Below are 17,292 nucleotides of genomic sequence, written 5' to 3' on the forward strand. Positions count from 1 at the left end.
TGATGTGTGTAATAATGTACACTCAGTGGCCACTTTATTAGGTACATTAATGTAAATATCTATTCAGCCAATCATGTGGCAGTAACTCAATACACAAAATCATGAAGACATAGTCAGGAGGTTCAGTTGTCGTTCAGACCAAACATAAAAATGGGGAAGAAATGTGATCTAAGTGACTTAGACCAAGGAATAATTGTTGGTGCTAGACAGGTCATTTGAGTACTTCAGAAACTGCTGATCTCCTGGAATTTTCACACACAACAGTCTCTAGAGTTTACAGAGATAGTGTGGAAAAGAAAATCGAGTGAGTGGCGGTTCTGTGGGTGAAAATGCCCTGTTAATGAGAGAGGTCACAGCAGAATGGCAAGTCTAGTTCAAGCTGACAGAAAGGCGACGGTAACTCAAACAACATTGGTGGGTAGAAGAGTATCTCTGAATGCACATCACATTGAACCCTGAAGTGGATGGGCTACAGAGCAGAAGACCACGAACGTACACTCAGTGATCACTGTATTAGGTACAGGAGATACTAAGTGTATAGTATAAGGAAACTCTCATTTATACACTCACAAAAACACCAATGTATGCAGATTTCTGCAGATTACTACGTATAGCACAGCACATCACTACATTTATATTGAACAGGAACTCCTGACATGAAAAAATGCTATGGTAAGGAAAAGTAAAGCCTGATTTATACTTCTGCGTCAAATCTACGCCGCAGGTACAGCGTACCCTACAGTGTACCTACACCGTAGGGTGATGTGCACCTCCCCAAAAAAGTAATTCATGCATCACGGTGACGCACACCGCAACAACTGTGATTGGTCCGCTTGGTAGCATCGCATTTCCTCCTACGCATTTCCGGTTGCTTTTCTCCGCCATGTCTGTACACTGATGCGAAATAAATGGTTGGAGACAATGAACCAAATGGTCAAATCTACCTGCCGACATCCGAAAATATTTGAAATGCACTTCCTCGTCCGTGTCTGTCATGAAGAAATTCAACACAGTGGCATAGAAACCCCACCGCCAACTAGCGTTTTGGTGGTGAATTGCAGAGCGATGCAGACACAGCACATGCTCACTATGGCATAGAGCTACGCATTAGTATAAATCGGCCTGCGGCGTAGCCCGTATGCAGAAGTATAAATCAGGCTTAAAATAATGCAATGGCGTGTATACCTCAGATATATATTATGTGGAAATTTGTGACAAATATGGCTATATGATATATATGCAGACATCCCACCTCTCCCAGAAGTTCCGGGAGTCTCCTGCATATTAATAGTGGCTCCCTGATGCAATGTCCCGGACGAGAAAGAGCGAGAGAGCGCGCGACAGAGACAGCAAGAGCAAGAGCGAGAGTGTTCCAAAAAAAGAAAATATGAAATGTACATCACCCCAGACTACACTAAAGTGTACCCCTGCCTAATACGGGTCAAAAATAATGACAGTGTTGCTCGCTGCACTGTTTGCAACAGTGACTTTTCTATTGCCTATGGTGGGTTAAGACTGTAAAAGACATGTTGAGGTGAGTTTAACCGGTGTCTTTTGTTCATTAGCATAGCTAACGTTATTTAAACTAGCTGGCTGGCTGCTAAGGAGCTACTCTATTGCAGACATCCCACCTCTCCCGGAAGTCTCCCGCAAATTGATGGTGCTACCTCCTTGAAATGAGTTTTTGCAGGGTGGGATGTCTGTATATGTACAGTATCTGAAATACATCTTATGGAAATGTTTGATGATGAATAAAAAATAAGTTACAAAAAAAAAGAAAAAAAAGAAAAGGGCATCTTGAAATTCAAGTATATACTGAACAAATTGATAATATTTAAGGATACCACACACAGGACCAAAGAATGTTCTAATTAAATGGGTGTAGAATGTGACAGAAAGACGGATTCTCCAATCTAAAGACTGAAGGTTAAGGGTTGTCCCAAGGAAGGCCATGGAGAAATATAGCACAAGATCTATGCAGTGCCATGCTTTCAATATCATTGTTCATGCACGGTTCCCTTGTTTTCTTTTGGTGAAGGGATTGTTGCTAAGGAGAGCAGGGAATAAAATAGCGATAATTTTTGTGCCCTAAACAGTCACAACAGAAGATTTTTAATCTACAATATCCACATTTTTCCTCTGAACAAACCTTTCACACAGAAGTGTTTATTCAACAACAGAGACAATATCACTTATTTACACTTGTCTTACCTCTTTGCACTGAAATCACGCAATACAGCCTTCGAAGGATCTTGGGATCGAGCGTCTAGCTCCTGAACCTCCTCCAACAAAGTCTTACGGTAAGTATGCCAGCCTCTGGGTGATAGAAAATGATTTTCTCATTAACCAATTGATCAAAACTTTGAATATCCTGAACTTAATTAGAACAGCTTACCAGAAAATTGCACAACATTTATGCATTTTTTAAGAATTGTACACAATGAATAGATTTGAATACGGGAATGATGAAAGCTCATTGTTATTGAAGCAGATTTTAGTATCTGAAATCACATTTGGTGAATGCAATAACATGCAATACCGAAACAGCAGCATTCATAACAGTCTGCAGCTTTGTAGCAGTGCACATCGCCTTCTTGTGCAGTTAGGGATAGTCAGGCAAGTGCTGGGATTGAAGGGAAACTTGCATCCTATAAAAATAATTTTATAACTTTCATGCACTGCCCTTGCACCTGATTCTAACTTCCCTCACCTGGCTTAAACTGGGCAAAGGTCAGTAAAAACAGAAAGGGTCAGCCACTCACAATAATCACACACTCATCTCCCACTGTATTGCTTCATTATGTCAATCTTTTGAGTGGATGAACTGGATACTCAAAAAGAAGCAGGTTCCTGCTTTATTCATGTTGAATAGAGCCAAAGTTATCGTTCTGAAATAAATTTTCAGCCTGAGGTTTGAGCAGCGCAGCAGGGATCACTTCCTCTGCTGACATAGTCTTCCAGGAAGACCGTCCCCTCTTACCTCAGGCACAGTCAGTGCCCCACCTCACCATCTTCTAAACTAGGGGTTGCCAACCCGTCGATCGCGATCGACTGGTCGATCTTTGAGACTTTCCCAGTCGATCCCGAAGAAAAATCAAAAATAAATACACAAATACTGTTGTAATGTGAGCATTATAAAAGTAAGTAATACTAATTAGGATAATTGTAATATAGCAATATTTTCACTAAAAAGCTGTTTGTAAAGAGAGATTGTTTCCGGGTTGTGGGGGTTTAGTTCCATCCTTTCTGCCCAGTACGCATGTGTGTAGTTCCGTCACCATGCACCACTTTTTTAGCGTAGCCTGTGCTGCATCAAAGTGACCAATCAGATTAGGTAACAGTACAGACTGTCGCAAACATCAATATATGGCAGTGTCCCCAACCTCTGGGCCGCGAGGCATGCAGGGGTGCAGCGGTAGTCAGGATGCACACAGCACATCTTTAAGAAAAAAAGCCAGAATAAACAAGCTAATTAATTAAGTGAATGTTGGCTCAGATCAGAGGCGACGCAATCGGCAATCGCTCGTGATATCCTGATAGCGTGGCGGTGGCTCCACAAAAGAAAGTGAAAACATACAAATTCCATCCAGAATGGGAAGAGGAATTTCTGTTTACCTTGGTGAAAGACAAGTGTGTATGTTGTGCCACCAAACACAAGCACTGACTAAAAGAGGGAATCTGGAGCGGCACCACAACACCAACCACCAGGAATTTAAAGACACCTACCCCCCAAAGAGCGCAATTCGTGCCTGGAAAGTTGAGCTGAAATTGGGGTTGAAGGCCCAGCAATCGTTTTCCACAAAACATGCTGCTCAAAATAAGGCTGCTACAGATGGTGATTTATTCAAGGAAGCAATGGTCATTACCGCAGAGACTGTTTTTAATGACTTTAAAAACAAAAACGGCATCACAACCGCAATACATAATATACTGCTTGGCCCTGCAACAGTGATAAGGAGGGTAGAATCACTGTCAGAGGACGTGGATCGACTTGTCACCCTGTGAATATTTTTTCACTACAGTTCGACGAATCCCTGGATGTAATGCAAACAGCTCAGCATGTTGTATTTGTCAGAATGGCTTTCCAGGATTTTACAACAAAGGAGGACTTCCTCACCCTTTTGCAATTAAAGGAGAGAACAAGAGGTGAGGATATTTACAATGAGCTTAAAAAATATGTCTGTGAAAATGACATCCCCATTCATAAACTGGTGGCAATTACTACTGATGGGGCCGAGCAATGAGCGGTGTGTGCATTGGTTTTATACCACTAAAAGTCAGTGCCTACTTCGGGTCAACTTATCTGTGTGAAATTGCATTTTCACAGATGAAAATTATTAAATCTAAGTACAGGAGCTGACTTACTGACAGACACCTCTCTAGGATTGCCAACTTTCTCACTCCCAAATAACAGACAAAAGTAGCAGTCAAATCCCGGGACATTTGTGTTTACCCCGAGAAAGACTACAATGACCATGAAGCCTTGCGCGGGCACCTGTGTGCGCATATGTGATGTGCCGATTTTTTTTACCCCATGAATCGGTTTTGGCTTAATTTTCATTATTTTATATAGGCTGTCTATTTATCATATCATTCCTGCTTTTACTATATGTTACTTTTATTTTAGGTTTTATGTGTTATTTGGTATGATTTGGTAGGTTATTTTTTTGGGTCTGGGAATGTTCAAAATTTTTTTCCATATAAATTAATGGTAATTGCTTCTTCGGCGTAAAGCATTTCGGCATGAACGGTTTCACGGGAACGTTCTACCTTATTGGGGGGAATACGGGACAGTTGGCAACCTTACACCTCACAGACTGTCTCAGACTGGCTGTCTGTAGTTATGAGCCAAATTTCAGGGAACTAGCAGGAAGTATTCAGCCGCAGTCATCACACTGAGTGTAACGGTCAATTTTTATTCATTTATTTTTCGTGTTGAAATAAAATTAAATAATGAAACTTAGAATTAAAGGTGTGAAGTATTGTAATATTCTTAAAGAAAGATAGCTATGGCTTGTTTGATATGCTAGTTACAGTGTTTTCTTGTTTGAATTAATTTGAAAGTTTGACATAAGTATTTTGTGTAATTCAAATACAATTTGCCCAATTAAAAGGCCTCAAATTGGAAGTGCAATCTGAGTTGTGTTTTCTCTAAACGATTTAGTAGGTAGATCTTGCCTTTCACTAAGGTCGAGGTAGGTGATCTTGGGCTTAAAAAGGTTGGTGACCACTATAAACCAAGACCTGTGCTCCTTCTCCACGCCTTCAGCCACCGCCAATGTCGGATTACCCCTTCTCTGTGCCCATGACCTGCACTTTCCCCTTCCCATGCTCCATGCTTCCCCAATCCCCTCAACTAACCTAATCATGACCAGTTAACCTACCTGGTAGGTCTTTGGACTGTGGGAGGTTAGATTAGGTTAGCGTTAAATCGGGTTTGTTGGGAGTTGTGGGGATAGTGCGGCTCGAAGGGCTCAGAGGACCTATTCTTCACTGTATCTGTAAATAAGTTTAAAAATTACCTGTAAACTGGCTCAAAACAGCCATAGCCCTATTCACCAGCAAATCTTCAACACAAGAAACAAACTTAATAAAACATTATTTCCAACATTCGATGAATTTTAAGTTCGAACAAATCTGAAATTTACACTCAAGATGTTGTAACAAAGACAAATTTTTGCTATTGTGGTTCAGTTATACTTACGCTTTCCAAAATACATCTTTTAACAAACAGGCAATGGGCATAAGAATCAGTCCAAACCAGAATGCTGCACATTTCATGATCATCTCAGCCTACAAAACAGAAGATAAAAGATATGCTTATCACCCACTATCAGAGAAATGTTCATTGGGAAGAATGGGGTATCATTGGAGTTAATAATGGGACTGATCACGCATAATGAGGGTGGCTGAGTTCAGCACTGTAAAATTAAACCATCTTATTTTGGTCTTCACAGAATGAGGCCATTGAACCTATCCGCTCTAAGCAAGAGAAACCTGGCAAATCCTGTTCCTCCGCCTTCTCTCCACTGGCCTGCAAATTGTTTCAAGTATTTATCTCCCTTTTGAAAGCTATAATTGAATTTTCTTTCACTATGACCGTGGCATTGTAGTCCAGACAACATTATTGTCATACAAATACATTTTCTCCTCACAATTTCACACATACAGAAAAGTAGGAGTCTTAAAACAAAACATATTAAGAATAAAACTAGACTGACCCCCTGACAGCAACGTAGGCCCTGGATTCAGTCATGACAAAGTCATATCCTTCTCAGTCAATTGTTAACAAACATAAGCGTATGATGCAAAAATGCCATTTCCTATGTCATAAGGTAAGAAATTGAATTGTTCTGGGTTGGGATGAATGTATTTGTTAGTCCTTAAGCTCTCATTTGTAGTATCTTCTGAACTAACTGTAGTGATCAAGTTTGATAAGAACTTAACCATTGCACCATTCATATACAAATGCTTCTTTTGCCAACAAACAGAAATGACAAGATATGGATAAGATAACTTGGTCACTGTCCTTAACAGGTTAATGTATGCCAAAGGAAAAAAAAACACACATCAAATTCAGTAGTCCTACCTCTGAAAAAGCCTTACATTAAAAATGTGACAATGTTGGCAGCTCAACAGGGTTCCCTTTGGGAGATTAAAGGTTTTAATAATAATGGTTGAATGGTGAACTTTGAGTACTTTTGCCCTCATTCTGTATCCTTTTACATGCAAAGTGTTAAGTAATGTTGATTCTTCTGTGCTGTGCAATAATTTTCACTCTTCCACGCACAAAATAGGTATAAGTTTAATTTCAAATAGAAGAATATTGAAAAACACATCGGGTATTCAGTGTGTGGACACAAGAAGAATGTAGATGTCTCCACCCACACCTCTGTCTCTGCTGTAACTGTTCGCATGATGAGACTTCCCATTGCAGGAAATACGAAATGTACTCTCTTTTCAGAAAATCAGATTTCCTCATGACTCCTGTCAAAGCAGTCCTCACCCACATCTCCTCCATTTGCTGCATGTCTGCCCTCACTCCATCACTCCCTTGACATAACAGGGTTAGGGATAATCCTGCCCTTACCACCACCTCATAAGCCTCGGCATCCAATGTATCATTCTCTGCTAATTCCAATGGGGTCTCACCATCAGGCACATCATCCTCTCCTCTCCCCACAGGGATCACTCTCTCCATGACTCCCTTGACTGCTCATCCCTTCTCACCCATGCCCCTCCTGGCACTTATCCTTGAAACCATGCTAAGTGTTAGATGCAGATTAAAGGAACAACAACTCATATTCTCTCTTGGTAATCTTCAATTTAACAGCATCAACATTGAGTTTTTTTTACCTTCTGGTAACTACCGCCTTTTGTCCCCCTCTTTTTGTTTTCCCTCATTTCTCTGGCCCCCTCACCTCCATTCATGACCTGCCTATCACCCGCACTTTCCTCTCCCTCCTTTCCTTTTCCATTGCCCACTGTTCTTTCCTATCATTTTTCATCTTTTCAGCCCTTTGCCTCTTCCTCATATTACCTCCCTGTTTTTCATATCATTCTCACCTCCTCATCCTCCCTAACTTTCCTGCCTTCTCCTTCTCACCTAGATTAACCGATCATGCTCCTCCCCCTTCTCCCTTCATCCTATTTATTCTGGCTTCTGCCTTCTTTCTTTCCAGTCCTAATGAAGGGTCTTGGTCCAAAATGTTGACAGTTCATTCCCGCCCCCATAGATACTGTTTGACCTACTGAGCTCCTCCTGCAATTTGTGCATGTTGGTCCAGGTATTTACTATGTACTTTAATATTCTTAATATATTCACCAATCTGAATAATCCATCTTCTCTGCTGATTAAAATAGAATTGTGCATTTCTAAAATATGCATTATATTTTTGGTCTTCAAAACCTATTGGGAAGTAAGTTAGAATAACTTGGTCTAGTTAGGTTTTCTTTAAAAATATTTTTAAAAAATAGGTTCCAAAATAAACTTGATGATACAATTTGATGTTGTTATTACCCTGTCATTTTCTACTTTTTCTCATCCTACCCCATGTTATACATTTCATTTGTTTTAAATAGTTCTGTTTTGTAGAGCATCACGTAACTTCTGTGAATATAATTAAGGATAAAACCAAGAGTCATAGTATGGAAACAGGCCCTTAAGTCCACTAAGTCTGCACTGATCATCCAGGATCCACTTATACTAATCCTAACTAACCCATTGTTTTCTCCCAGATTTGCCTCAAATCCCACCACTCACCTACAGATACAGAGCAAACAGAGAATGGCCAATTGACCTATCAATCGATACATTTGTGAAATGTGGGAGGAATCCAGACCACTTGGAGAAAACCCACAGGATCACAGAGAGAATGTGTAAGCTCCACACAGATGGCACTAAAGGTCAGGACTAAACCCAAGCTGCTGGAACCATGAGGCTACTAGCAGCACCACCCTCTAGTTATTGGGTATAGATTTCAGTGGAAGGATTGTGCTATAATAAGAACAATCCAGATCTGCACTTATTAACTAACACTTGGACACAAAATGTGGCAAACTATATTGTTGGACTGTCATTGTGGACCCTAATGATCTTTATTTCTGAATCCAGGGATGTTGGAGATAATTGTACATAAAATGCTAAATCCAAAGATTAAGGCTGAATCATTCTTGATCCATGGACCCAAGCACAGCACAATGCATAATTCAGACGCATTCTTCTTCAATTTCAAGAGTTAGGAAATGGTCATCTGAAAATGTATATCTGGATATCCTCCAAGGCCACAAAGCAAGCAGCTTAAAAAATAATATATCAGACAGTAAATGCGTTCTTCATATAATCTATAGGTGCGACTGACTAGACTAGTCTGGAATCTAAATCAACCTGTTAGCAATAAACTTACGACACAAAACATGATAGGACCAGGAAGTAAAATAATGCTGGGGTACCATAGAGGTCTTATTAAATTTGAAAAAATAGACTATTCAATGTTTTAATTCCATTCTCATATGTCCAAAAAAACTCTTCCACCATTTAAGTACTGAAGTAGAATTCCCTGCCGTAGTTTAATATTACTGATTTCCAGTAATTACATTTCCAGCAATGCAACTGGAAATAAATAGATATACCATTATTCTACAATACTAGAGGAATGATGCAAAATAGTCCTGACGAAACATCCACTGTACTCTTATCCAGAGCTGCTTCCTGGCCTGCTGAGTTCCTCCAGCATTTTGTGTGTGTTGCTTGAAACAGAGTTTTTTCTTTTCATTAAGGAATTATCAGAGTATGGTCAATTTTTAAGAACCCAGTTTGGATAATGTTACTTAATAATGCCTGGCCATTACTTGTTAAGGAACAGAAGAGATAACTGATAAAACTGAGAGAAGTAAGTAATATTACAAAAGCTAGTCTTTTAGCAAGTAATTGGTGCTTATTCCTCATGTTATCCAGTACCCTCAAATTATAGTCTCTACTGGGATGATGTGCTTTCCGTCATTCATTTGGTACAGAATCAGATTACCTTCAATTTCCAATTAAATAATTACTGTAAGGTAAGGCAGTATTAGGAAAGCAGCATTCAAGGATTACATTCTGAACCAGCAATTTTGACCATGCCCCAAGACAAACAATGAACTGTTTCAATATTGCCAGGCATCTCTGGGCAGTACCAGTGACCATTGTCAAGAAGTATGTGTGTGTGCAGCGATGGGATCAAATTGTGTCATTACATACTTTACAAAATGATGAAGAATTAATTCTAGATGTTTTTTAAAACTATATCCATGAATAAAGAAAAATAAAATTCCAGAGAAGGTTACCTTCTTCTACAAGAATAGTGCCTTCCAATTGTGCATTATAACGCAAGTCTTTACTGGCAGTTGGTGTGTGCAAAGGAGATTAATGGATTTTTAAGAGTCAAATAATCTTTGATAGTTCTGATGAAACTGCTCTTGAAATATCAATTAGTAACAATATTGTTCCAAAGAAAAATCTCATTACAGATATTTCACAGTGTATATACGAATTATTCCTTCTCTGCAAAACTGGACATCCCTGAACTGTGAAGGTGGTCCTTCCCCAGGTCTCCTCTAAATCTCCTATCATTTACCCTAAAGGCAAAAGAATACACTCTAAATCTATATTCTCTAGATTTATCTAATTATGTCCCCTCAAACTCATCTACTCTGGGAAAGCAGATACAGCCTCTCCAGTCTCTCCTGATAACTAAAGTGATGCATGCTAGCAACACCCTGGCAAATCTCCTTTGCACCCTTACCAGTACTATCACATCTATGCATTGGGATTAAAAGGTAAAGATTGGAAAGAATACCAAAAATAAAACCTGTCAGTAATCAGACAACATACTGGACCTTTTCCTCTTTTATCCAGCACATTCAGATCCCTCTTTGAACACTCACAAACAACATTAATACTCAAACTGCTCTTACATATATTGTGCCTTTTGCTTTTTTAAGCTATATCAGAAATATTTTGATACTATTAAATGCTCACTTTTTAAAATAGCTATACTTGAGATAGTTCTCACTTTTAAGACATTAAGAAAGAGGATGTGCTGGAGCTTTTGGAAAGCATCAAGTTGGATAAGTCACCAGGACCGGACAAGATATATCACAGGTTACTGTGGGAAGTGAGGGAGGAGATTGCTGAGCCTCTGGCAATGATCTTTGCATCACCAGTGGGGATGGGAGAGGTTCCGGAGGATTGGAGGGTTGCAGATATTGTTTCCTTACTCAAGAAAGGGAGTAGAGATAGCCCAGGAAATTATATACCAGTGAGTCTTACTTCAGTGGTTGGTAAGGTGATGGAGAAGATGCTGAGAGGCAGGATTTATGAACATTTGGAGAGGCATAATATGATTAGGAACAGTCAGCATGGCTTTGTCAAAGGCAGGTCATGCCTTATGAGCCTGATTGAATTTTTTGAGGATGTGACTAACACATTGATGACGGTACAGCAGTAGATATAGTGTATATGGATTTCAGCAAGGCATTTGATAAGATACTCCATGCAGGCTTATTGAGAAAGTAAGGAGGCATGGGATCCAAGGGCACACTGCTTTGTGGATCCAGAATTGGCTCGCACACAGAAGGTAAAGAGTGGTTGTTGATGGGTCATATTCTTCATGGAGGTTGGTGACCAGTGGTGTGCCTCAGGGATCTGTTCTGGGACCCCTTCTCTTCGCGATTTTTATAAATGACCTGGATGAGGAAGTGGAGGGATGGGTTAGTAAATTTACTGATGACACAAAGGTTGGGGGTGTTGTGGATAGTGTGGAGAGCTGTCAGAGATTACAGTGGGACATCGATAGGATGCAAAACTGGGCTGAGAAGTGGCAGATGGAGTTCAACCCAGATAAGTGTGAGGTGGTTCATTTTGGCAGGTCAAATATGATGACAGAATATAGTATTAATGGTAAGACTCTTGGCAGTGCGGAGGATCAGAGGGATCTTGGGGTCCGAGTCCATAGGACACTCAAAGCTGCTGTGCAGGTTGACTGTGTGGTTAAGAAGGCGTACGGTGTATTGACCTTCATCAACCATGGGATTGAGTTCAAGAGCCAAGAGGTAATGTTACAGCTATATAAGACCCTGGTCATGCCCCACTTGGAGTACTGTGCTCAGTTCTGGTCACCTCACTGCAGGAAGGATGTGAAACCCATAGAAAGGGTGCAAATAGGTTGAACGAACTCGGCCTTTTTTCCTTGGAGCGACTGAGGATGAGAGGTGATCCGATAGAGGTATATAAGATGATGAGAGGCATTGATCATGTGGATAGTCAGAGGCTTTTTCCCAGGGACGAAATGGCTAACACAAGAGGACACAGTTTTAAGGTGCTTGGAAGTAGGTACAGAAGAGATGTCAGGGGTAGGTTTGTTTTTAAAAACACAGAGAGTGGTGAGTGTGTGGAATGAGCTGTCGGTGACAGTGGTGGAGGCAGATATAATAGGGTCTTTTAAGAGACTCCTGGATAGGTACATGGAGCTTAGAAAAATAGAGGGCTATGGGTAACCCGAGGTAATTTCTAAAGTAAGTACATGTTCATCACAGCATTGTGGGCCGATGGGCCAGTATTGTGTTGTAGGTTTTCTATGTTTTTACGTTTCTTTCAGCTTTTTTGATTATTGGCAATATTTTCAAGTTATCAATGCTAAGAAATACAAGCCAAACTGGAAAAACATCAATATTTACAGATTGGAAAATACAGATGAGGATGATTTCAATCTGATGAGATATAAGTTTTTAAAAGGGAAATATCAATTTGTGGGAGAATGATGGCAGAATAATGGGAGGTGCTCAAAGGGATAATTAAAATATATAAACCATTGATAACTCTAGAAAGTGATTAAAGATCTGCCAAAAATAATCGTGCAACACTGCCGAAGTATGAGGCTACATATATATGTATAATCCATTCAAAAACATGATTGGGAGAAGTGTATATTACAAAAAGTGATAAAACATTAAGTATTTCTAATATAGCAGTAGTGTCTTAATCTGAAACATTAATCTCCCAACAACCCTCACCCTGCCACACCTCAACCCATTTATACTGTCTGACCCAATGGTTTACTACAGCAGTCCGGATTTTGCTGCACAGCATTAAGTACAAAAGACAGAATGGAAAAAAAAATTGCAAGGGATATCTGAAATAACAAAGATAATTCCTAATATATTACAGGGTCTTATATCTTTAAAAGTGTTTAAGTTGCAAAAAGCCCAAATTATAAGTATTCCAGGCTCTCCAAAGCAGAAAGAAATAGTGGAAGCTCAGATAATAGTTTTCCATTCCTCTGCAGCAGTGATGTTAGAGATCTATGTGGTTTGTCTGTTTGAAAAGAAGTGCAAGGGCCAAGACCTAATAAATTCAGGCAGTCAGCCTAACATCAATCATGGAACTGTTGAAGGAAGTCTTTGTTCATCTAAGTTGACTCAGTTTTTTTTGAGGAGTTACCAGGGAAGGTGGATGAGATTGGTGCATTTCACGTAGCCTACATGGATTTCAGCAAGATACGTGGTACTATCCCTGAGGGCCAAAGGATGCAATGGAAAGCTGAAAGTTCGATCAGAATTATCCCAGTTGCATGAAGCGAAGGGTAATGATTGACTTAAGTTTTAGTGACAGAAAGGCTGAAAGTAACATAAAGCAAAATGCTGGAGATCTTCTTTTCCCATTTATATCAGCGAGCTGTGCTTAAGTATATGCTGTGATTTTGTAGTTTGCCAATTAAATAAAAATTAGCTATGCAGTTGAAAGTGAAGAAGGGAATTGTGGACTATGAGAAGATATCAATGGACTGGACTAATGAACACTGAGCTAGAGAAATGGAAGGCAATGTAATTACAGTGGGCAAATAAAGCAAAAGAATACAGAAAGGTATCTATACAAATTCTACGGATTCCTGATGTTACCATGGATATCAACTGGTTTGTATAATTTCTTTTAATGGTTTTCTATAATTTAATACATTTTCTGTTTTTTACTGTGGATAACCTGGTTACAACGGTATCAAAGATACACACCTCTATGAAGAGATGGAATACAAGAGCTAAAGTATCAAGTACAATTATGGACATCACTTTGATAAAAGGCATTATAGAACCACAAAGAATGTAGAAAAGATTTATAATGCTCTTGCCTAGTTTGGTAAATTTTAGATATACGATTGGCAAGGATGGAGATACTTTCTTAGCAGTAGGGTGTGTTTTCATTGAGATGAATATGGTAATGACAGCACCAGATAGGGTGAAAAAGAAATGTCAATTTCTTTGGCAGAATTGTCAGTAACTAGAGAATATAGATTTAAGGTAACTAGTAGAAGAATTAGAAGGAATTGAGGAAATACTCATTGACCTACAGTAGTAAAGGTCTAAAACTTGTTGGTTGAAAGGATGATGGACCCAGAAGTTGTCATCACATTTAAAATGGATATGTACTTGAGATGCATACTTTATCAGTCCAGGCTAAGAGTCAAGAAATGTCATTTACCAGGTAGTTCTTCTTGCCTGAGCTGAATGTTCTTTTTCAGAGCTTTCATGATTGGGAAGTCATCAACTGCACTAACTGAACAAGCATTTTACATCAGTCTTCACTCTGGAAGACACCAGGAACATTCCAGAAATTTGAGTGTGTCGTGGGGATAAGTGAGTGTAGTCGCTATTACAAAGACGGTCACTGGGATGCTGAAAGGTCTGAAGGTAGATAAGTCACCTGGACCACATGGATTACACCTCAAGGTTCTGAAAGGGGTAGCTGAAAAGAATGTGGAGGTATTAGTAGTGATCTTTTAATAATAATTAAATTCTGGTGTGGTTCTGGAGGACTGGAAAATGTCACTCCATTCTTCAAGAAGGGAGGGAGGCAAAAGACAGGAATTTATAAGCCTGTTAGCCTGACTTCAGTGATTGGCAAGATGCTAGAGTCCATTACTAAAGGATGAGGTTTGCAGATACTTGGAGACACATGATAAAAGAAGCTGAAGTCAGCATGGCTTCCTAAAGGACAATCTTGCCTGGTAAATATATTGGAATTCTTTGAGGAAGTAACAGGTAGGAAAGACAAAATGTTGACTGTTTATGGAAATGTTCATGCCATCAGACTGGAGGCTACTGATAATTCCCACCCAACCCAATCTCGCTTTTTCCATTCCCCTTCTCCTTTTTGGTCTACTCTTCTCTTCACCTGCCCATCACCTCCTTCTGGTACTCACTCTCTCCTCTGCCTTTCAACTCACAAGTGAGCACAGGCCATCAACAACCTCTTTTCAGATCAACCTGTCTTGTGCATACCCAGCTGTGATCATGTCATTCCCACTCTCCTGGCGTCGGTTAACACTTCCCTCTTCCATGTGGACTTGGGCCTACCTCCATTTCACTTGCCCTGAGGATTCCATGTGAGAGCTTGTCTGGTGATACTATTCGGGGGCTTCCTCAACGTGTGTCCTATCCAGCACCACTTCCTTCTCTCAATTTCTGCCTCAATTAGTGTCTGGTTGGTCCTTCGCCATAATTCTGTATTGTTCACATAATCTGTCCATGTTAGCCCCAAAATCTGACGCAAGCATTTGTTGATGAAGGTCTGAATTTTTCTGATTATTTCTGATGTCAGTCTCCAAGATTCAGAGCCATATAGATGGACAGATTTGACATTTGAGTTGAAGATTCTCAATTTGGTTCTTTTGCCGTCCAAACTGGATGTAGTATTATGAAAGCTCCTCTGGATTTTTGGATATTGGTCTTTACATCCTCGTCTGTACCTCCTTTCTTGTTGACAATTCTTCCCAGATAGACAAATGACTCAACTTCTTCTAGAGGAGCATTTCTCAGGATAACTGTGTTGTTTCCTGCATTTACTTTTAGTAATTTTATTTTCCCTACATGAATGTGTAGCCCTATTTTCTGCGATGTGAAGTCTAGAAGATCTGTTTTTTCTTACATCTGGGCATGGCTGTGTGACAGTAGTGCCAAATCATCAGCAAAGTCAAGATCATCTAGCTGTCTGAACACTGTCCACTATATTCCATTCTTCTTGCCATCTGTTGTTTGCTTCATAATCCAGCCCACCGCTAGCAGGAAGAGAAAAGGGGACCGTAGGTATCCCTGTCGTATCCCAGTGTTCACCTTGAAAGTATCTGACAACTGACCTATATGGATTACTCTGCATTCCATATCTTCATAGATCTTCTTTACCGAGTTAGTTAACTTCTCTGGAATCCCAAAATACCTAATTAGTTTCCACAATGTCTCTCTGTCCAGGCTGTCAAATGCTTTTTCATAATCTACAAAATTAATGTACAATGATGTGTTCCATTCCAGCGACTATTCAATGATAATCCTAAGAGTTGTAATCTGATCAGTGCAAGACCTTTCTGTCGAAATCCTGCTTGTTCATCTCTAAGCTTCTCATCTACTGCATTTTTCAATCTAAAATGATTCTGCTCAGAACTTTCCTTGGCACTGAAAGCAACATTATTCTTCTGTAGTTTTTGCATTCCTGGAGATCTCCTTTCTCAGGGATTTTAACTGGATGTCCTGTTCTCCAGTCCTTGGGTACTTCTTCAGCTTCCCAGACCTTTTTTATGATGTTGAACATCATTTCAATAGATATGTCTATACTGCTGTTGCGTGCCTCTGGAGGTATACCATCAGGTCCTGCAGCTTTACCATCCTTTAGGAGCTTGATTGCCATTCTGATCTCCTCTTTGGTAGGAGTGCCACAGTCTATCACTAAGTCGTTCTCTGCTTGTGGAATGACAGGTGGTTCTGGTGGTGATGGTCTGTTTAGAAGCTGTTCAAAGTGTTCGGCCCATCTTTTGGTCTGCTCCTCAACTCCTGTCAGAAGTTGTCCTCCTTTATCCTTAATTGGTCTTTCCACTGGTTGAAATTTGCCAGAGAGGTTCTTGGTTGTGTCGTACAGTCCTTTCATGTTCCCTTTTGATGCTTCCTGCTCTGCTTCTTTTGCTAGGTCTTCAATATGGTTTCTTTTGTCCATTCTGATGCTTGCTTTCACTTTCTTATTTGCTTCTGCATAGTTTTTCTGTGCAACAGTCTTTGATGCTCTTGTTTTACTTGTGTTAAGTGCATCCTTTTTCGCTTTTCTTTGCTCTATTTTTCTGAGTGTTTCAGCAGAAATCCATGGTTTGTGTTGGTGGTCTTTCTTGCCTAAAGCTTCTTCACATGTATTGGTCCAGACATCTTTGGCTTGTTCCCAGATCCCCTCCACACTTGATTCTTCATTTAGATTCTCCAAGGCTTGAAATCTGTTCTGCAATACTAAGTTGAATTGTTGTCTTTTCCCCTGGTCCTTCAGAATTGTGTTGCACAGCTTTTCATTTTGCTTGTTGTAGCATAGTTCCTTTTAAGTTTGAGCTGAAGCTTACCAATAACAAGATGATGATCTGATGCCACGTCCTCACCTCTAAGGACTCTGACATTCTGCATGGATCTTCTGAACTTCTTACTAATATGGATATGGTCGATCTGGTTTCCTGTTCGATAATCTAGTGAAATCCATGTTGCCTTGTGAATCCGCTTGTGAGGGAATATGTTGCCACCAATTACCATTTTGTTGAATGCACAGAAGTCTACAAATAGCTCTCCGTTTTCATTTTTGTCTTCAAGTCCATGCTGCCCCATTAATTCTTCAAATCCTGTGTTGTCATTTCCAATTTTAGCATTAAAATATCCCATGAGGATGGTGATGTCTCTTCTTTTCAGCTTCTCCAGGAGTACTTGCAGTCTGTTGTAGAGATCTTCCTTGACAACTGT

The 17,292-nt window shown here is 39.9% G+C and overlaps 1 protein-coding gene across 6 annotated transcripts in view; it reads right to left on the reverse strand.

Moving 5' to 3' along the window:
- atp8a2 (ATPase phospholipid transporting 8A2) overlaps positions 1-17,292 on the reverse strand; it is a 589,180-nt gene that overhangs the window by 17,769 nt on the left and 554,119 nt on the right. For all 6 annotated transcript variants that reach the window (XM_063054225.1, XM_063054230.1, XM_063054229.1 and 3 more), the window contains 2 exons: positions 5,705-5,793; positions 2,212-2,316 (listed from right to left, as the gene is read on the reverse strand). In XM_063054225.1, the coding sequence (XP_062910295.1) occupies positions 2,212-2,316; positions 5,705-5,793 (194 nt within the window). The remainder of the gene's footprint in view (positions 1-2,211; positions 2,317-5,704; positions 5,794-17,292) is intronic.

This window comes from Mobula hypostoma, chromosome 7, assembly GCF_963921235.1.
Source record: "Mobula hypostoma chromosome 7, sMobHyp1.1, whole genome shotgun sequence".
NCBI classification, from domain to species: domain Eukaryota; kingdom Metazoa; phylum Chordata; class Chondrichthyes; order Myliobatiformes; family Myliobatidae; genus Mobula; species Mobula hypostoma.